This window comes from Schistocerca gregaria, chromosome 3 (genome assembly GCF_023897955.1).
Source record: "Schistocerca gregaria isolate iqSchGreg1 chromosome 3, iqSchGreg1.2, whole genome shotgun sequence".
Classification (NCBI taxonomy): domain Eukaryota; kingdom Metazoa; phylum Arthropoda; class Insecta; order Orthoptera; family Acrididae; genus Schistocerca; species Schistocerca gregaria.
In genome coordinates this window covers 567,330,643-567,351,210 of record NC_064922.1, presented here as the reverse complement: position 1 = coordinate 567,351,210, position 20,568 = coordinate 567,330,643, and the positions used below count along the sequence as shown (strand labels likewise).

At 41.7% G+C, this 20,568-nt stretch overlaps 1 protein-coding gene across 1 annotated transcript in view; it reads left to right on the top strand.

The window, feature by feature from the left end:
• LOC126355971 (cholinesterase-like) overlaps positions 1-20,568 on the top strand; it is a 100,458-nt gene that overhangs the window by 66,743 nt on the left and 13,147 nt on the right. Inside the window, exons 6-7 of the mRNA XM_050006577.1 lie at positions 3,160-3,310; positions 11,381-11,562. Of these exons, the coding sequence (XP_049862534.1) occupies positions 3,160-3,310; positions 11,381-11,562 (333 nt within the window). The remainder of the gene's footprint in view (positions 1-3,159; positions 3,311-11,380; positions 11,563-20,568) is intronic.

The following is a 20,568-nucleotide window of genomic DNA, read 5'->3' as shown; positions in this document are numbered from 1 at the left end:
TCAGCAGCACATTGTTCCCGACGATAGCCTCTCGTCACAGCAGCATGTGTAGATCCTCACGTTTGCACAGTCTCTTAGATATCATGTCCCAAACGGTGCCAACCCAACATTTTCCTGTCATCAAATGCGCTGATGCCATGTGTGTCCCCCGTTATACACACGTTTCTCAGGCAGACAGTAAATAAATATGCTATTTTAAACAAACTGGCCTTTTATTAGGGAGGATGGAGATCCAATCTTCATCCTACCATCCTCATTTTGGTTTTCCAGAGTTTCTTTAAATGAACTCTGACAGATTTCAAAACAGTTCCTAACATAATGCCACGGCCAGCTACCTGTCCCATACTTGTCAAACTGAAGTGTGAGAATCTAAACACCTGTACGTATGAATTACGTTTTTCTTTCTGCTCATTCTGTAATAGCATGACATGTTCAGCATCAGTGATCCAAGGTCAAGTCAATAAAATTACTACTATTATAATTACGACTATTATTACTGCTATGGCAAGAAAACTTCTTGTCGATGCGTGGCTCCATCTACACATTCTTTCAGTGCATCACGCAATTATATCAAAATCATATCGGCTAAAACAAAAATGTGATATCCTAATCCACATTCGTAGCTAACATAATCTTTGCACACATGTGCTACACTGGCACTCGATTCAAGACGGTGGTGGCGGTGGTTAGTGTTTAACGTCCCGCCGACAACGAGGTCATTCGATTCAAGATAACAGATTCGAATGCTAATGGTAAAAATGTTATAATCATCGTTATTTCACTTATAAATGGAGTACAGGTGACAAATAAATTTCTTTACCAGCTGATATACTGTTTTTCGAAACCTAAACACTTCCGCGGTGCCGCGTCGAAGTCAGGACAAATGGTTCTGAGCAGTATGCGACTTAATTTCTGAGGTCATCGGTCCCCTAGAACTTATAACTACTTAAACCTAACCTAAGGACATTACACACATCCATGCCCGAGGCAGGATTCAAACCTGCGACCGTAGCAGCAGCACGGTTCCGGAGTGAAGCGCCTAGAACCGCTCGGCCACCCCGGCCGGCCGAAGTGAGGACACTTCAGATTATATATAGTGGTCCATACACGGGATTGGGTAGCTAAGGTAACAACAACAGCACAAAGATCCACTACACAAATATTGTGATCAAAAGTATCCAGACACTCATTAGTGGACATTAATATGGGGTGTGGCTGGCCGGAGTGGCCGTGCGGTTCTAGGCGCTACAGTCTGGAACCGAGCGACCGCTACGGTCGCAGGTTTGAATCCTGCCTCGTGCCAGGATGTATGTGATGTCCTTAGGGTGGTTAGGTTTAATTAGTTCTAAGTTCTAGGCGACTGATGACCTCAGCAGTTAAGTCGCATAGTGCTCAGAGCCAGTTGAGCCAATATGGGGTGTGTCCAACATTCGCCTTTAAGATTGCTTGAATTCTAATAGGGACAACTTCAATGAGATGTCTGTCTGTGGACGGGTGGCACCCCATTTTTCCTATGGAGACGAAACCAGAGGAACTATTTATGTTCGACACAGGGGTCGAGAGCGAAGTCGAGGTTCTAACTCAACGCAAAGATGTGCCAGTGGATTCACGTCTGGAATCTGGGACGACTTATCTGCTTCGGTAATGTACTGTCCACAAACCACTGCGTCACAGACACTGCTTTGTGAGACGGTACATTGTCATGCTAATATAATCATCATCTCATAACTGTACCTCTACTGCTCACAGTACGTAACGCTACAAAATACGTTCATACCCTTCCAAATTTAGCGGTATCTCAACCGCTCAGCCACACCATAACCACGGAAAACATCCCAGAACTGTAACACCACTTCTGGACTTCGCTGTTAACACTACACACGATGACAGGTAACGTTCTCCAGATATTCGACAATCCCTAGCCATCGGACTACAACAGGGTATAGCGTGATACATAATCCATATCACTCGTTTAAACTCATCCACTGTCCACTGGCCTCGCTCTCTACACCGCCTAGAACGTCACTTAGTATTGACAACAGAAATGTTGGGTTATGTGGAACTGCTCCACCTGTGCACCCCATTCTTTTTAACTTCCCAGCTGGGCTACTGGTTGCACTTTAGAACTCAAGAGTGATTCCTTCCGCTGATTTCATACCGTTTTACAACCACACTCCTCAATGCTCGACGGTCCCTATTCAAATGAGGTGTCCCCTACCTTGGTTTAGCTGTGGTTGTCCCTTTGCGTTTCCACTTTACAGTTACATCACCTCAAGTCATCTTCGACAGCTTTAGAATATTTCAGATGTGCCTGATGGATTTGTTACTAAGGTAACATCCAATGGGTAGTCCACGTTCGAAGTCACTGAGATCTTCTGACCGACCTACTCCGCTGTAACTGCTATGTCTTTACAATACTTCCCCCCTCTTTCTATACTACCGTATCTGCTTCCAGTGACATCTAGTGACCAACGCCATATTACATAGTTGGTTAATCAGCAAAACTTGTTAGATAATTTAGCTACGAAGTCTTTCGCGACCGATTTCCTTTGTTAAATGTTCTGGGTGCACTTCTTGCCGACATTGTCATTATCACTTAAACAACTGTCGAACAACTAAGTGAACCACATTGACGTGGCAGTACAGCTACACCTATATGGTTCCCTTACTTCTCAGTTGCTTACCTGACAATGAGAGTGGTGGGTACTCTCTAAAGGTCTGATTTTATCACAGCATTAACGTGGCGAGTGTACCAAGAAAATACACTAGGACATTTATTAGATAGTTATCCTTGAAATAATATTCACAGTTTGTGAAGGAAGTGTGCCAACGTGGAATAACAAACCGTCCCACTTACAGACTGACCCTATCCCTGGAATATCGGAGTCAAAAAGGCCGTGCGACTTATTGTTTTCTCATGTCATTTAATACATCTTCACCAAACCGTAACAAAATGAAAGTAAAGTTGTTCATTGTGAGGTTGTAACAGCCCATGTCCCTTTCGAAAGTTAATCTGCCAATGTAAGTTCCTTGTTAATAAACATGTTTCGGACCACAACATCTTTCCTATAAATAAAACGTATTTCTCGTAACTAACAAAACTTACTTTTATACTGATATTAAAAAATACTTTATGTTAATGGCTACTTTTGGTTACAGCTGAAAGTTTTATTTAGCTACGGAGTATGGTCACCACACGTCGAACCAAACCTCGAAGGCGCCTTCCTCACAGAGTCTTCAGTCCAGACGCTCATCGACGGCCGTTTCCATAGAGTGCCCGTCATGACTGGAGTTACTTCTGGAGAGATTGGTTCGTACTTCAATGTTACAACGTCAAACTACGTTACTTCAGTGTGAGACAACTGCACAGGTTATTGAATCGGTTTCTCTACTAGTATCTAGCAGCTTAAACGACGGCCATTCACCCACCTCCCCTATCTGAATTATTGAACAATGGATTGGTTTTACATGTTGCGGATCTAATGCATATATGTTGCTGTAGAATTAATTGTGCGGCTAGAACGGTCGCTGCCCATACAGTGTCTGAAAGAAAACCAACAAGTCTGGTCGTGTTGCCAAGGAACTATAGGCCATCTTGAATCAACGAGCTATTGCTTTTCGAACTTCACGCTGTTAGGTATTTAATCCCAGTGAACCCTGTGGCAATGGATGCAATGAATGGCTAGTTTACTACATACGTATTCTTGGACTCAGCCGAAAAACGTATACGGGATCTGACTCAGGAGAACGAAGCTGACTTAGTGATTGTCTGCTTACTAAATAAAGAACAGTTTGGGAAGCTTTAGTCGATTCCGCAAGACTACACCTTCTACACCGAATGAAGATAGAAACTTGGGGCGAAACTAAAAATTTCCGTCGGTGCCAGGTGTAAACGGCCGGTCCATGTTATTTTCTTTGGTGTTCGCTCTGGTACAGTTAGCGTGCTCATTAGACAGTGTGCGACCGTACAAGGTGCCGAAAACAAACAAAGAAAAGCCGTCTTGCGCAATCTGTTTCAACAGCTGCAATTCAAACAGATACGTGCTAAGCGTTTTTTGTTTACTTTACAGCCACAACGATGGATCAACAACTTTAGATGACCTACGATTTCGCAAAGCCGCAGCAGTAAATGCAGTAACAATAGACTTCATGAAAGAACCCAAATTTATGTCCAGAATTTTTCAAAGTTTATAGAAAAAGACTTGTGTGAGAAAAATCTCATACCAACAGTATTCTAATATCGGGAGAAGCCACAACACCTGGGAAACGACATCAAGCAGCGTACCTTAATGAAGACATGTAATGCAATGAATGTTAATAGATTTAAGTTGATCATTAATCCTCATTTTTTAAAAGAAACTGACTGATGTAACAGTTTTAGATCAGTAAAATAATGTAGACGTAGTTATGTTCAGAATTTCACGATTACGGCAAAAGCTTGCCGTCGTAAAAGGCGTAAGAATACGAAGTTGAAAGCTGCCCTTGAGCTTAAGCACTGTTAATAAATTCTATGGTCATTTTTCTTATTTAAATTTGCTGAGGATATTTACCAGTTAAAGTTAATTTTTCTTGACCGAATTTTCTGAAGTAGTTGATAACTCGATAGCTTTTTAGCCACATTGTGCAATAGAGTTTTACATTGGTAGCGAGTGTGCTACAGTTAAAGGTAGTTTATCTGTCTTGTGTTTGAGATTGCAGAAATACATAAGAGCCAGCAAGTTTGAAATGTATGACTCGGGTTCTGTTAGATTCCTCCAAGAGAACGAAAGATATGTCACTTAGTACAATCCTATCGATGAATATGACAACAATCTCCCAGGTGCCATAGCTTCTCTTTATCGTAGTTAAATTGAAGCTACAGTTACACAAAATGATTCTGACCTAGTGGACCACACTGTATCGTATGTAGTCTACTCCTATCATTATGTTTCTCACATTTGTTCGTGTTACTTCACAGGAATAGAAGGAAGCTCGTTTCCGTTATGTAAAAGTACTGGTATTAAACTTGTGTTCGAAGATTTCTCTTCGATGCGTCGATGAACAGTCGCCGTTCAGCAGGACATGCCTCATATTCACTGCCTGTATCAGACTAACTGCACCTTCACCCAGTGTGAAATTTTTCTGTGTTTTAAAACATGCTCAAATTCTTTATTTTTAGTGTGAAATGTTGTAACTTTCACGGAGTTATACAGATGCTTTCACAGTTGTAACTGCGATACCATAACCTCTGCCTTATTTTATTGGAAGTTCTAGATACCTGATGAGATGACTGAGCCCCCACTGTGTCAGTCTGTGATTCGAAGTGGGATCTGCTTTTATATTGAATGTTTGATGGAATATATTAACGTAGCTCTGTATTGAAATAATTAAATCACTACCCACCAAAGCAATGACAAAATAGTTTATTCTATTTCAGAATTACAGTGGTATATCAATTAACTTAGTTTATTACACGAATGTATTAAAAACGATTTATTACACTAAGCTAATGCCTTGGCAAACCTAGACAAGGGAAGTGGATTGTGACTTAGATGAACGCATATCAAGATGTTGTTGTTGTGGTCTTCAGTTCTGGGACTGGTTTGATGCAGCTCTTCATGTTACTCTATCCTGTGCAAGCTTCTTCATCACCTAGAACCTACTGCAACCTACATCCTTATGAATCTGCTAACTGTATTCATCTCTTCGTCTACCTCTACGATTTTTCACCCTCCACGCTGCCCTCCAATACTAAATTGGTCGGTCCTTATATCTCACAACATGTCCTACCAACCGATCCCTTCTTCTAGTCAAGTTGTACCACAAACTCCTCCCCAATTCTGTTCAATACCTCCTCAATAGTTATGTGATCTACCCATCTAATCTTCAGCATTCTTCTGTAGCACCACATTTCTAAAGGTTCTATTCTCTTCTTGTCCAAACTATTTATCGTCTATGTTTCACTTCCATACATGGCTACACTCCATACAAAAACTTTCAGAAATGACTTCCTGACACTTAAATCTATACTCGATGTTAACAAATTTCTCTTCTTCAGAAACGCTTTCCTTCCCATTGCCAGTCTACATTTTATATCCTCTCTACTTCGACCATCATCCGTTATTTTGCTCCCCAAAGAGCAAAACTCATTTACTACTTTCAGTATCTCATTTCCTAATGTAATTCCCTCAGCATCACGCGATTTAATTCGACTACATTCCATTCCTCGTTTTGCTTTTGTTGATGTTCATCTTATATACTCCTCTCAAGACACTGTCCATTCCGTTCAACTGCTCTTCCAAGTCCTTTGCTGTCTCTGACAAAATTACAATGTCATCGGCGGACCTCAAAGTTTTTATTTCTTTTCCATGGATTTTAATACCTACTACGAACTTTTTTTTTTCGTTTCCTTCACTGCTTGGTTAATATACAGATTGAATAACATCGGGGAGAGGCTACAATCCTGTCTGACTCCCTTCCCAACCACTGCTTTCCTTTCATGTCCCTTGACTCTTATAACTGCCATCTGCTTTCTGTACAAATTGTAAATAGCCTTTCGCTCCCTGTATTTTACCCGTGCCACCTTCAGAATTTGAAAGAGAGTATTCAAGTCAACATTGTCAAAAACTTTCTCTAAGTACAAATGCTAGAAACGAAGGTTTGCCTTTCCTTAATCAGTTTCCTAAGATACGTCTTAGGGTCAGTATTGTCTCACGTGTTCCAATATGTCTACGGAATCCAAACTGATCTTCCCCGAGGTCGGCTTCTACCAGTTTTTCCACTCGTCTGTAAGGAATTCGTGTTAGTATTTTGCAGCTGTGGCTTATTAAACTGATTGTTCGGTAATTTTCACATCTGTCAACACGTGCTTTCTTTGGGATTGGAATTATTATATTCTTGTTGAAGTCTGAGGGTATTTCGCCTGTCTCATACATCTTGTCACCAGATGGCAGAGTTTTGTCAGGAATGTCTCTCCCAAGGCCGTCAGTAGTTCTAATGGAATGTTGTCTACTCCCGGGGCCTTGTTTCGACTCATGTCTTTCAGTGATCTGTCAAACTCTTCATCCAGTATCGTATCTCCCATTTCATCTTCATCTACATCCTCTTCCATTTCTATAATATTGTCCTCGAGTACATCGCCCTTGCATAGGCCCTCTATATACTCCTCCCACTTTTCTGCTTTCCCTTCTTTGCTTGGAACTGGGTTTCCATCTGAGCTCTTGATACTCATACAAGTGGTTCTCTTTTCTCCAAAGGTCTCTATAATTTTCCTGTAGGCAGTATCTATCTTACCCCTAGTGATATACGCATCTACATCCCTACAATTTATTGCATTTTTATATTTTCTCCTTTCATCAATTAAATTCAATATTTCTTCTGTTACCCAAGGATTTCTACTAGCCCTCGTCTTTTTACCTACTTGATCCTCTGCTGCCTTCACTACTTCATCCCTCAAAGCTACCCATTCTTTTTCTACTGTATTTCTTTCCCCCACTCCTGTCAATTATTTCCTTATGGTATCCCTGAAACTCTGTACAATCTCTGGTTCTTTCAGTTTATCCAGGTCCCATCTCCTTAAATTCCCACCTTTTTGCAGTTTCTTCAGTTTTAATCTGCGGTTCATAACCAATAGATTGTGGTCAGAGTCCACATCTGCCCCTGGAAATGTCTTACAATTTAAAACCTGGTTCCTAAATCTCTGTCTTACCATTATATAATCTATCTGATACCTTTTAGTATCTCCAGGGTTCTTCCATGTATACAACCTTCTTTCATGATTCTTAAACCAAGTGTTAGCTATGATTAAGTCATGTTCTGCGCAAAATTGTAACAGGCGGCTTCCTCTTTCATTTCTTAGCCCCAATCCATATCCACCTACTACGTTTCCTTCTCTCCCTTTTCCTACACTCGAATTCCAGTCACCCATGACTATTAAATTTTCATCTCCCTTCACTATCTGAATAATTTCCTTTATTCATCATACATTTCTTCAATTTCTTCGTCATCTGCAGAGCTAGTTGGCATATAAACTTGTACTACTGTAGTAGGTGTGGGCTTCGTATATATCTTGGCCACAATAATGCGTTCACTATGCTGTTTGTAGTAGCTTATCCGCGTTCCTATTTTCCTATTCATTATTAAACCTACTCCTGCGTTACCCCTATTTGTTTTTTTGTTTATAACCCTGTAGTCACCTGATCAGAAATCTTGTACCTCCTGCCACCGAACTTCACTAATTCCCACTATATCTAACTTTAACCCATCCATTTCCCTTTTTAAATTTTCTAACCTACCTGCCCGATTAAGGGATCTGACATTCCACGCTCCGATCCGTAGAACGCCAGTTTTCTTTCTCCTGATAACGACATCCTCTTGCGTAGTTCCCACCCGGAGATCCGAATGGGGGACTATTTTACCTCCGGAATATTTTACCCAAGAGGACGCCATCATCATTTAATCATACAGTAAAGCTGCATGCCCTCGGGAAAAATTACGGCCGTAGTTTCCCCTTGCTTTCAGCCGTTCGCAGTCCCAGCACAGCAAGGCCGTTTTGGTTATTGTTAGAAGGCCAGATCAGTCAATCATCCAGACCGTTGCCCCTGCAACTACTGAAAAAGCTGCTGCCCCTCTTCAGGAACCATACGTTTGTCTGGCCTCTCAACAGATACCCCTCCGTTGTGGTTGCACCTACGGTACGGCTATCTGTATCGCTGAGGCACGCAAGCCTCTCCACCAACGGCAAGGTCCATGGTTCATGGGGGGACAGATTGTCAGATGGAAATAAGTCACTACACAATCATTGCGGAAGCGCTTTAAGGCACGTCGAAACAAGATCACTATCGTATTTACCATACGTGCCACAATGCTCTTATCCGTTCACAAAGCTACTGATCACGTCATGGAAAAGTCCGCGTATGTGCCAAATTATGTGATGAGCTCCTCAGGCAATTCAACCAGTTCCTTATGTATGGTACACTCAAGATACGATTGCTCTGGAGTTCACTGCATTCCATGCCGAGCTATCCGCTATCTAGAGGGCGCTGGAGCAGGTCAGATGTTCCATTCCTGCTATATTCCTCGTCTGTTCCGACTTCCTAAATGCTCTTCAGACTCTGCAACGCTTGTATCCACCTGAAAAAGTAGACCGGTACATTGAGGACCTCTCCTCCGGCTACATGTGCCTCGGAAGGAAGCACGTGCCAACGAAAGCAGTATCAGTGAAGGGGGCGTCTCCTGTTTCTCGGTTACTTCAGTGTGCCATCCCCCTACATGCTCTCGTCTCGCTGTTGAGGTACAGGGTCATCATGCGTCGATGGGAAGATGAGTGGCTGGAAATGACAGACAAGCTCCGTCCAGTAAAGCCCACAATGCTACCTTTGTGTACCCGCTTCCAGCCACGTAGGTGGCACGACGTTCTCCTTACTTGTCTTCTCGTAGGCCACATCCCAACGAGGCATGGCTTCTTGTTCCGATGAGAGGACCCTCCTAGGTGGGGTGCTTGTGGCTACACGTCACGATGCCCCACATTTTATTTGACATTGTTATACTTTACGATCAGCGGGCAACGGCAAATTTGCTCACAGATCTGCCCTCTATTTTAACTAAAGATCCAACGGACGTGGTGAGAGGTCTAAGGTTTTCTGATTTGACCAAATTGTTTCCACAATTTTTAGGAGATGTCTCTAATACACCATGGCCATTAAAATTGCTACACCACGAAGATGACGTGCTACAGACGCGAAATTTAGCCGACAAGAAGAAGATGTTGTGATATGCAAATGATTAGCTTTTCAGAGCATTCACACCAGGTTGACGCTGGTGGCGACACCTACAGCATGCTAATTTGAGGGAAGTTTCTACCGATTTCTCATACACAAACAGCAGTTGACCGGTGTTGCCTGGCGAAACGTTGTTGTGATGCCTCGTGTAAGGAGGAGAAATGCGTACCATCACGTTTCCCACTTTGATTAAGGTCGAACTGTAGCCTATCGCCGGCCGCGGTGGCCTAGCGGTTCTAGGCGCTCAGTCCGGAACCGCGCTACCGCTACGGTCGCAGGTTCGAATCCTGCCTCGGGCATGGATGTGTGTGATGTCCTTAGGTTAGTTAGGTTTAAGTAGTTCTAAGTTCTATGGGACTTATGACCACAGATGTTGAGTCCCATAGTGCTCAGAGTCATTTGAACCATTTTTTTTTTTTTTTTTGGTAGCCTATCGCGATTGCGGTTTATCGTATCGCCATATTGCTGCTCGCGTTGGTCGAGATCCAATGACTGTTAGCAGAATATGGAATCGGTGGGTTCAGGAGGATAATATGGAACGCCGTACTGGATCCCAAAGGCCTCGAATCACTAGCAGTCGAGATGGCAGGCATCTTATCCACATGGCTGTAACGGATCGAGCAGCCATGTATCGATCCCTGAGTCAACAGATGGGGACGTTTGCAAGACAACAACCATCTGCGCGAACAGTTCGACGACGTTTGCGGCTGCATGGACTATCAGCTCAGAGACCATGGCTGCGGTTACCCTTGACGCTGCATCACTGACAGGAGCGCCTGCGATGGTGTACTCAACGACGAACCTGGTCACACTAATGGCAAAACATCGTTTTTTTCAGATGAATCCAGATTCTGTTTACAGCATCATGATGGTCGCATCCGTGTTTGGCGACATCACGGTGAACGCACGTTGGAAGCGTGTATTCGTCATCGTCATACTGGCGTATCACCCGGCTTGATGGTATGGAGCGCCATTGGTTACACGTCTCGGTCACCTCTTGTTCGCATTGACAGCACTTTGAACAGTGGACGTTACAGTTCAGATGTGTTACAACCCGTGGCTCTACCCTTCATTCGATCCCTGTGCAACCCTACATTTCAGCAGGATAATGCACGACCGCATGTTGCAGGTCCTGTACGGGCCTTTCTGGATACAGGAAATGTTCGACTGCTGCCCAGGCCAGACTACATCCCTGTCTTACCCGCTTCTCAATTCGAGCGTTTCGTTCTTTGTCTTCCACTCTTATTTTTCCCTCTTGGCACTTGTACTTATTGTGTATCACCCTTCTTTCGTTACGACGTTCCTCTATTTTTCTCAGAATTTTAAACATCTGTCTCCTTTGCCTATTAAGGAACGCTTTTTCCAGGTCGAAAAATCCTATGAACGTTCTTCATTTTTCTTTATTCTTTCTTCCATTGACAACAGCAACGTCAGAATTGCATCTCTCGTGCCTTTACCTTTCCTAAAGCCAAACTGATCGTCATCTAAAACATCCTCAATTGTCCTTTCCATTCTCCTATATATTGTTCTTCTCAGCAACTTGGATGCATAAGGAGAATTTTAGTATAGTTAAATCTGTACCGTTGTCTTACTGGTAACACTTATCTATCGTTGTCCGACAGGTTTCCAAATACTAAACAGCACAGACAAAATCGAGATACTCAACAGCCAATTCGTCGAGTCGGTGGCACCCTGTTTGCATCTTTCGACTGTAGAGCAGCAACAGGAAGCAGCTCTCAAGCTGAGGGAATTCTACTTCGGCAACGATACTATCTCTGCGGACGATGGTGAATTTCTTGTGAACGTAAGTAATCCAGAACCTATTTTCTCAGTTTGTATGGAAGTCTCCCAAGTCGAATACTAGTTCATTGATAAAGGGTGCCTTGCCTACTTTCTACGTAGTGCGTTAAGGTTCCTTCTACAAGTACGCTGTCTCGATTTGTTTGATTTTGTGTAAGGTTCTATTTCTTGAGAGACATTTTAATACCGTGTCCACAAGTTAAAGCTAATACTAAACAGTTATAAAAAGTTATGACCTGGAACAGTTTTAGAAAGAGGCAATTACAATGAATTTCGCGATTGATATCGCTCTCCAATCCACATTTCGGTTTTAGGTCGTCGAAAGGTATAACATTCATTCACTTCTGTTTCTGTATTGAGATGTCACGTAAATTCACGTTGGGTTAATGGGAGGACACTAATGATCTATAAACATTCTTCTACATATAGCGTAAATTTCAAGATTGCATGCATTGATGACTAGCTATTTATCCGTGGCTTCGCTTGCGCATTCATACGTCACATACATTTCACACTTATATACAGGATGGTCAGGAACAGCTTGAAAAGGTTGTAAGGGCGTTGCAGGGTAGTTTGTGCAGAGGGATAATCGTCAAGAAAAAAATTCGATATGTTGCTCCATATGTGAGTTAATTAGCATTGAAGTTAGCCAGTTACACGCCCATATTGAAGGAAAAAAGGAAGGAAGACTGGGCTTAACACCCTGTCGACATGGATGTCATTAGAGACTGAGCATAAGCTCAGTTGCGGATTTCCTTCTAACCATGCTTGTTAAAGGAAAGACCGTTTCCGGACGTTTCTGCATGTCACTCCATCTCATAGTCAACTGCATCCCTTGCAGTAGGAGGGGTATCTAACTCCCACATGTGTATACCAAATTTTGTTCCCGTCGTTTCTGAGTTACGCTTTTATGTCACACCTTTCCATTCCAAACGCTTCAGGCTGCTAGAGGTATCTTGAATTTTACCACTAAGTCTAGCGGATTTGAAACCAGTATCCATCAGCATCTCTTCTCACTACCACCTCACCTCTGAGCTTGCTTACGGTATATTGTCCCCAAAAATATTTTTATACAGATAATTTTACAAACAATAGGATTATATACTTTTTTGCGTTTGTTCCAGACGTTTCTGAGTTAATTTTCTATGACATCTATTCACCCTCATATGTACAGGGGCTAGGTGGTTCTTACCCCTACATAAACTTCCGCAGGCATGTGCACTACAACTCATCAGAGTTTCTTATCGAATGAATGGTATCGGAGCGCACGAAAGACGAATAAAGAAACAAACGAGTATTAATATTTATATATTAGATGTAAGTCAAGATTTGGATTTTATATAGGAAAACGCATTTCGAAGGATCAGACGTCAAATGAATCGTCCTTTTCTTTAAGATTCGTTCAAAACTGGACTGTTGGTTTCTATCTGGTTCGTTCAAAACTGGAGTGTTGGTTGTCAATCGTGTGTATACTATAGTCATGCCTTTAGTCTTATCAGTCGCATATGACTCACAAGGAAACGGTCCTATCTGGCATGTCGAAACGTGCCCTAAAATTTTATATACAGGGTGAATACACCAATAGAAACACACTGTCAAAATGTTGGGAGCTAAGAGACATTGCAAGTATTTGTTACAAGTTAGAGAAATGTATACCCTCGTTTTACAGCGCATGCGCAACACGGTGGGCAAACTCGTACATTTGATTGATGGAGCGTTAGTTGGTTGGTTGATTTGGGGAGGGGACCAAACAGCGGGTCCATCGGTCCCTAGGATTAGGGAAGGATGGAGAAGGAATTGACAGTGCCCTTTCAAAGGAACCATACCGGCATTCGCCTGAAGCGATTTAGGGAAATCACGGAAAACCTAAATCAGGATGGCCTGACGCAGGTTTGAATCATCGTCCTCTCAAATGCGAGTCCAGTGTGTTAACCAGTGCACCATCACACTCGGTGAACGCAATTGTAATTTGTAAACCGAATTTCAGTTTTTGTTCATAGTTTGGCACAATTGTACACAGTTACTATTCTCTAGAAATCATAACTCATTTAAATATTCATAATAATTAGCAGTGGTCGCTAATAGCATCAGTCTTTGAGGAGGTTCCAGATCTTCGCAGTAACGTGGAATCCAATTAATGTTTCCAATCTTGCAAAGATGAAATAGGAAAACCTTTGTGTGCAATCGAAATCTGCTGCTTCTCCTGAAGATCTAAATATTGGTTATTTATTAGTTAATTTCTTGAACATACTCTCGAATGTTGTCGATATTTCGATAGATATTGTGGAAATACGAATATTAGAAAAAACGGAAATAACTCAGACGATTCTGTTAATTGTAGCCCGAACTATGATTGCTGCGCCAATGGAAGTCCAGAACAAAAATAGACTACCTTGCAAGCCGAAAGTAAGCACTTGCAGTAATAGTTTCCAGTGACGAAATAAAGGAGGTAATTCTTTTGTTGAACAGAGCGGGGAGGAAATGTTTAAACGTAACCAGTTTCCACAGCCAGCTACATTTCGTAAAAACTGAACATGAATTCTATAAATGGAAGAAATATTTACAAAAACTACAAATATCCAACAAAATGAAACTCGCAAGCGTACGAAAGAAAAACTTTTCGAAAGATACAGAACTGCTCGTGAGCACCAGTGCACTGTTACAAAGGAGATCTACGAGAGTGGGCGCTCTGAATCACAGTTGATATGAACATTTCAGGCCAGTTCGACCTTGTTAAACAGATTCAGGAAATTATACGAAAAGGAAATTCCAAATTACGATTGTTACCATAAGTAAGCATGAAGATATGTCATTAATAGGTAATACTACAGAAAAATTCGTAGCTATTTGGAAAACGAAGCAGCTTCTTATCCCCAAAAGTGCTGTGTGCAAAACCAATGAGTCACGTTGCGCACAAGAACTGAGAACAGACAGCACTTCATCATTTCGAGCAGAGGAAAAAAAAAATTGGTCAGTCGCCTGTGCAGTCCATGAATGCTATGACACATTCGTATACAACAATGCCAGTGGTATCGATGGATTACTGTTTCGTAGTTTTATATCTATCTTCAGGAACATCAAGGTTAATTAGGAGAAAAATGGAGAAAAAGACTGTTTACTTGCAAAAATGTACGTGGAAAAATCTGGAAAAAAAGGAGAGAATAGTGTTACATCCGGAACGTCTTCTTACCATTTGCAGAAAGTAGCGCATTGCTTTTGTTTGGCTCTTGGCCTGGACATAATATCACATCGGTCTTTAGATGGATGGTGAAGAGATTCAGTTTCCCAATAAATTAATTTTTCGACATTATAAAGCATTTTTCAGAAAATTTTAAGACAATATAATTTCCGATAGCCCTTTGTCATTTCACGTTTATAAGAGGAACAGTATTGTTAAACTTTAGTCCTTTCTGCATTGTCAGTTTGCATCACCGCATTTGTCGAATTTGATAAAGTCTGTTTTGTACGCAGCACAATCTGCAGAACAACGGCCATGACGATTTCTTACCCCATTCCAGTCCTGTATAAATAAAGCTAGTAATTACTGTGAAGTCTCTGACTGCATTAATGTTTTTTCAGAGGTGCCTAGTGTAGGAAAATGTTTGTTTTGTCATCCAATAGACACGTCACATTTTTGCGAAGATTACAGGGAATAAGAAAGAAAGCGTTTCACTGTCAGTAAAAGATAAATTATTCAAAAATTATAATAACTGTGCTACAGGAACAGTTATAAAATAACGTCAACAAACTGAAGTCCCGCAAGACGTCTGCAATTTTACGTTATACACTGCCTCGGTCTTCTTTCCGTTCTGCAACAGTCGAGCTGTCGATATGAACTGCAAGTTATTCAAAAAATTAGTGATTTGAGACATGTTCGGTGGGGTTTAAATGCTTCGATCTGCGATTTGCGTGCTTGCACTTCGCACTACAAGGCGCTACGTTCACATGTCACGGCTGCCTCTGCTTATTCGGCGACCGCGCGCTGGGTAGGTAGGGCCGTACAAATCGCCATTGTGAATAGTTCTTCGTGAGACAAAAGTGAGTATCTTTAACATTTCTTAAATAATTGTAGCTAAAATTTTGACGGTGCTTTTCTTTCAGTCTACTCCTCCTGAGTGAAAAATTTCCTAGTAGCTCTCGACATTTCGCATTGGACCATTCCTCTGTCAGTGTTCCTCATACTAGGTGCTCCAACAACAATTTCCCGAGCGTGAAGGCATGCTGATCGCCAACACGAATCCACCCGGCGGATTAGTGTCGAAGTCCGGCTTGCTGGCCAGCCTGTGGATGGTTTTTAAGGCGGTTTTCCATCTACCTCGGCGAATGCGGGCCGGTTCCCCCATACTCCGCCTCAGTTACGCTGCGTCAGCGATTCGGCGATTGCTGCGCGAACGCTGTCTCCACGTACACGTACACCATAATTACTCTACCACGCAATCATCTGGGGTTACACTCATCTGGTATTCCCGTGGCGGGGGGTGGTGGGTGGGGGGGGGGGGGGGGGGGAGAGGGCACTAAGGGCGGAACCACACAATAACCTTGGGTTCGGTGAGGGACGGCGATGGGGTAGATGGACTGGTGTGGCCCGTTGTGGTGTTGTGATCAACTGAGGGCTATGGTAGGACAAAGCGTCTCCGTCGTTTCTAGATCCCGGTTTAATACACAATACACACAATCTTTGAAACGTAGTACGCAGTACACAGTGTTTCTGCAGTTTACTAGTTCTCTTCACTTTTTCAGCATTTATCCGTTGCCTGGATGTCTCTTGAACAAATTTATTGTTACAGCATCATGATTGATAACTCAAGTCTCAGTACAAACAGAGATGACGAAGTGTCATGTCTGTTATTTAACCCTCCGGTTAATACCAAGACGCAGATATCAAACTTAGTTAGGGACGAGACTGGAATTGCGAAGAATTAAAAAGGATAATACTACAATCCCCCCCATGAACCATGGACCTTGCCGTTGGTGGGGAGGCTTGCGTGCCTCAGCGATGCAGATAGCCGTACCGTATGTACAACCACAACGGAGGGATATCTGTTGAGAGGCCAGACAAACGTGTGGTTCCTGAAGATGGGCAGCAGCCTTTTCAGTAGTTCCAAGGGCAACAGTCTGAATGATTGACTGATCTGGCCTTGTAACAATAACCAAAACGGCCTAGCTGTGCTGGTACTGCGAACGGCTGAAGGCAAGGGGAAACTACGGCCGTAATTTTTCCCGAGGGCATGCAGCTTTACTGTATGATTAAATGATAATGGCGTCCTCTTGGATAAAATATTCCGGAGCTAAAATAGTCCCCCATTCGGATCTCCGGGCGGGGACTACTCAAGAGGATGTCGTTATCAGGAGAAAGAAAACTGGCGTTCTACGGATCGGGGCGTGGAATGTCAGATCCCTTAATCGGGCAGGTAGGTTAGAAAATTTAAAAAGGGAAATGGATAGGTTAAAGCTAAATTTAGTGGGAATTAGTGAAGTTCGGTGGCAGGAGGAACAAGACTTCTGGTCAGGTGACTACAGGGTTATAAACACAAAATCAAATAGGGGTAATGCAGGAGTAGGTTTAATAATGAATAGAAAAAATAGGAATGCGGGTAAGCTACTACAAACAGCAAAGAGAACGCATTATTGTGGCCAAGATATATACGAAGCCCACACCTACTACAGCAGTACAAGTTTATATGCCAACTGGCTCTGCAGATGACGAAGAAATTGAAGAAATGTATGATAAAATAAAAGAAATTATTCAGATTGTGAAGGGAGACGAAAATTTAATAGTAATGGGTGACTGGAATTCGAGTGTAGGAAAAGGGAGAGAAGGAAACAGAGTAGGTGAATATGGACTGGGACTAAGAAATGAAAGAGGAAGCCGCCTGGTAGAATTTTGCAGAGAGCACAACTTAATCATAGCTAACACTTGGTTTAAGAATCATGAAAGAAGGTTGTATACATGGAAGAAACCTGGAGATATTAAAAGGTACCAGATAGATTATATAATGCTAAGACAGAGATTTAGGAACCAGGTTTTAAATTGTAAGACATTCCCGGGGGCAGATGTGGACTCTGACCACAATCTATTGGTTATGACCTGTAGATTAAAACTGAAGAAACTGCAAAAATGTGGGAAATTAAGGAGATGGGACCTGGTTAAACTGAAAGAACCAGAGGTTGTACAGAGTTTCAGGGAGAGCATAAGGGAACAATTGACAGGAATGGGGGAAAGAAATACATTAGAAGAAGAATGGGTAGCTTTCAGGGATGAAGTAGTGAAGGCAGCAGAGGATCAAGTACGTAGTAGAAATCCTTGGGTTACAGAAGAAATACTGAATTTAATTGATGAAAGGAGAAAATATAAAAATGCAGTAAATGAAGCACGCAAAAACGAATACAGACGTCTCAAAAATGAGATCGACAGGAAGTGCAAAATGGCTAAGCAGGGATGGCTAGAGGACAAATGTAAGGATATAGAGGCTTATCTCACTAGGGGTAAGATAGATACTGCCTACAGGAAAATTAAAGAGACCTTTGGAGATAAGAGAACCACTTGTATGAACATCAAGAGCTCAGATGGAAACCCAGTTCTAAGCAAAGAAGGAAAAGGTATAGAGGGTCTATACAAGGGCGATGTACTTGAGGACAATATTATGGAAATGGAAGAGGATGTAGATGGAGATGAAATGGGAGATCTGAGTCGAAACAAGGCCCCGGGAGTAGACAACATTCCATTAGAACTACTGACGGCCTTGGGAGAGCCAGTCCTGACAAAACTCTACCATCTGGTGAGCAAGAAGCATGAAACAGGCGAAATACCCTCAGACTTCAACAAGAATATAATAATTCCAATCCCAAAGAATGCAGGTGTTGACAGATGTGAAAATTACCGAACAATCAGTTTAATAAGTCACAGCTGCAATATACTAACGTGAATTCTTTACAGACGAATGGAAAAACTAGTAGAAGCCGACCTCGGGGAAGATCAGTTTGGATTCCGTAGATCCACTGGAGCACGTGAGGCAATACTGACCTTACGACTTATCTTGGAAGAAAGATTAAGGAAAGGCAAACCTACGTTTCTAGCATTTGTAGACTTAGAGAAAGCTTTTGACAATGTTGACTGGAATACTCTCTTTCAAATTCTAAAGGTGGCAGGGGTAAAATACAAGGAGCGAAAGGCTATTTACAATTTGTACAGAAAGCAGATGGCAGTTATAAGAGTCGAGGGACATGAAAGAGAGGAAGTGGTTGGGAAGGGAGTGAGACAGGGTTGTAACCTCTCCCCGATGTTATTCAATCTGTATATTGAGCAAGCAGTAAAGGAAACAAAAGAAAATTTCGCAGTAGGTATCAAAGTCCATGGAGAAGAAATAAAAACTTTGAGGTTCGCCGATGACATTGTAATTCTGTCACAGACAGCTAAGGACTTGGAAGAGCAGTTGAATGGAATGGATAGTGTATTGAAAGGAGGATATAAGATGAACATTAACAAAAGCAAAACGAGGATAATGGAATGTAGTCGAATTAAGTCGGGTGATGCTGTGGGAATTAGATTAGGAAATGAGACACTTAAAGTAGGAAAAGAGTTTTGCTATTTGGGGAACAAAATAACTGATGATGGTCGAAGTAAAGAGGATATAAAATGTAGACTAGCAATGGGAAGGAAAGCGTTTCTGAAGAAGAGAAATTTGTTAACATCGAGTATAGATTTAAGTGTCAGGAAGTCATTTCTGAAAGTATTTGTATGGAGTGTAGCCATGTATGGAAGTGAAACATGGACGATAAATAGTTTGGACAAGAAGAGAATAGAAACTTTCGAAATGTGGTGCTACAGAAGAATGCTGAAGATTAGATGGGTAGATCACATAACTAATGAGGAGGTATTGAATAGGATTGAGGAGAAGAGGAGCTTGTGGCACAACTTGACTAGAAGAAGGGATCGGTAGGTAGGATATGTTCTGAGGCATCAAGGGATCACCAATTTAGCATTGGAGGGCAGTGTGGAGGGTAAAAATCATAGAGGGAGTCCAAGAGATGAATACACTAAGCAGATTCAGAAGGATGTAGGTTGCAGTAGGTACTGGGTGATGAAGAAGCTTGCACAGGATAGAGTAGCATGGAGAGCTGCATCAAACCAGTCTCAGGACTGAAGACCACAACAACAACAATACTACAATGAATTTCATGGATTTCAGACAGTGAAATAAACACATCCCTCTAAACTTGCAAGAACTTATCTTCTGAACAGACCAAGGTACACTTAGCTACATGTGAAGATTCGAATTAACGTACTGTGCGTAAACGGTCACTTATGCCACCATAAACCATGTCCAGCACAGTTACACATTTGGATGTTAGCCAAATAAAGTTACATAGGAAACTAAAATAAAAAATACAGGAACAGAGACGCAATAGAATGAAGTGGTAGTCTAAGGAAGAATTCTTTAGAAAGAATTTCAGTCTGGTGTCAGGGTTTTCATATCATGGAAAATACTTCAAAGGCTTTTCAGACTGTGTCAAATTCCAAAGATAATATTATGGCCGATGAACTAAATGAGAGAACTATTGTTCAATACCTTCTTTGCCGAACATGTTCGCAGCCTTAATACATCAAAGAGAATAAAGAAAAGTTATAAAATTATTGCTTGACAATTATGTTTCGAAACAGTAAACCACTCGTGACGGAATTCAAATTTTGTCTCTTACTGAAGAAACAATTGGGAAAATCAATCTGAATGTTATTTAGAAGAACCCTTGACAGTGAAACTGCAATTTGTTTGCGTTGTAGTATCGTGTGAGAATACAATAGGAGAGATCTTTAACACAAGGTTTACATAATTTAAATATCAATAATAAATGTAAAAAAGGAAGTTAAGCTTAACATAGAAAGAAGGAAGCAGTTGTGTGTAGCAATCTCCTTTAGAGGATAACAAACAAAACTTTAAAGGCCTACACACATAATGTTTGATGATGGGAGCTTCACTGATGTAAATTTTTATGATTAAAGTTGTGTGGG